Raw genomic sequence first — 1,750 nt, 5'->3', positions numbered from 1 at the left:
GCCTCTCACACACCTGTATCCAGCTCCATAGATACCGATGCCTCGTCATCCTCCCCTCCCATACATTCCCCCTGGTTCAGCGGCAGGGGCCGGGGGAATCGAATGCGGGACATTACATTCCCACGCATCATGGAGAAGTATCTGTAAGGCTACCGGGACCATTATGAGGGCATCGACCCAACAGTGAGGCTCCAAGAAAACGCAGTCTCCAAAATAAGCAGAGTGAAATCATTCCTAAGCTTCATGGCACACGGTTTCAATCCGTTTCAAAACTGGCTCTTTTTGAGGGATCTGAAGAGGATACGTGGGTGGTCCCGGAGCCTGATAAAGTCAAGCCTACAGGTCACGACATCTGACTTCTATATCAAAAATATATCGCACTTTCTCAAGTACATGGAGGAAACGCCATGCAAGGGGAGCAGGCTCAACCAAAATGACATGATTTTAATCACACGGGAAGTTTCTGCCATCCTGAAGTCCATGAGAAAGAAGGTGGTTATCCACCAGATGCAGGTGAAGCGGGACAAGATGGAAGGTCTGCCAAGCCATAAAGACATCATGGCATGTTTGACTGCGGCCAAAACTCGCATCCCTCAGCTCCTGGACGTGATGACCAGTAATCCGACTAACGCAACCCGGACCCTGCTCTATGGGTACATGACCCTCAATTGGAGCTGCATTTATGGGCACCGTCCGGGGGTCTACTCTAACATGACCAACGCGGAGGTCCGAAAGGCGGAGACAACTGGCACTGCCTTTGGCTTCCTCATCCACGTGAGTGAGCTATTAAAAAATGTGTTTATTCTGGCAGTGATACACATGTTGTGGATGATTGACGCTCTCTAACTCTGTCATAACAGGTAAGCAACCACAAGACGGCCAACGTGTTCGGGGAAGCGCAGCTGTACCTCACCACAGAAGAATTTGGATGGATGAAGAGGTGGCTGGAAATCAAGGGGACGCTGACCGGCACCAACAACCGCTACTTCCTCTGCACAGCGGGGAAGAACCCATCGAGGAACCTTGCCTCCTTCCTGAGGTTGGCATGGACTGATGTGGGACTAAAAGGTCCCATTAATTTCACCGACCTCCGCACAGTCCATGCCGATAATGCGAAGAGGTTTCAGGACATAGGCAACCGCCAAAGAGTGAGTGATTTCATGTGTCACAACACTGCAACTGCAGACACATTTTATGCCAAGAATCCTTCTTTGAAGGATGCTGCGGACATACGTATGCTCTTCACAGAGTCACTGCAAGCAGCGGCCGCAGCAGCATCAGGGGGGAGTGAAGACAATTTGGGGTACATTGACATCCACAGTGACCGTGACAGCTCTGGAGAGGAGCATAGCCCCACTCCCTACCAAGACTCCCCCGATACCGAGACGTCAGATGAAGACTTCAACGCTTGGAGAGCGGCGAAGAGGGAACAGTCAATGGCCGAACACAGTCCCTCAGACACGGGTGAAGAGAGGGTGCCAGCCTCTGCACCAACTTCACCCGATACGGACAATGATGCCAGTGACCAACTTGTAAATATGCAATGTTTTGTTGTACTCAGTCCCCTTTTGCTGGATGAGTGAATAATGTTATATAATGTTATAAAGTGTCAATGTATATATTTCTGTAAATAAAGTTTGTTAAAATTACTTAATTTAACCTATTTTTTATAACCCAATATGGGTGTTTCCCCTATAAGATGCCCAGGGGCACGAGGTTCTGGTGGTGTGCATGAAGGGGTTTAGTCCGC

At 49.5% G+C, this 1,750-nt stretch overlaps 1 protein-coding gene across 1 annotated transcript; it reads left to right on the top strand.

Annotated features, from left to right (window-relative positions):
• The first annotated feature begins 289 nt into the window (after positions 1–289).
• LOC117540726 lies at positions 290–1,735 on the top strand. The gene is made up of 3 exons (XM_034207526.1): positions 290–774; positions 861–1,532; positions 1,700–1,735. The coding sequence occupies exons 1-3, from the start codon at positions 394–396 to the stop codon at positions 1,733–1,735; spliced, it is 1,089 nt and encodes a 362-aa protein (XP_034063417.1). The 5' UTR covers positions 290–393.
• Positions 1,736–1,750: the final 15 nt, after the last annotated feature.

The sequence above is a fragment of the Gymnodraco acuticeps genome, unplaced genomic scaffold, assembly GCF_902827175.1.
Source record: "Gymnodraco acuticeps unplaced genomic scaffold, fGymAcu1.1, whole genome shotgun sequence".
Taxonomy (NCBI): Eukaryota; Metazoa; Chordata; class Actinopteri; order Perciformes; family Bathydraconidae; genus Gymnodraco; species Gymnodraco acuticeps.
The sequence above is the reverse complement of the archived record's forward strand: the minus strand, read 5'-3'. Positions and strand labels throughout refer to the sequence as shown.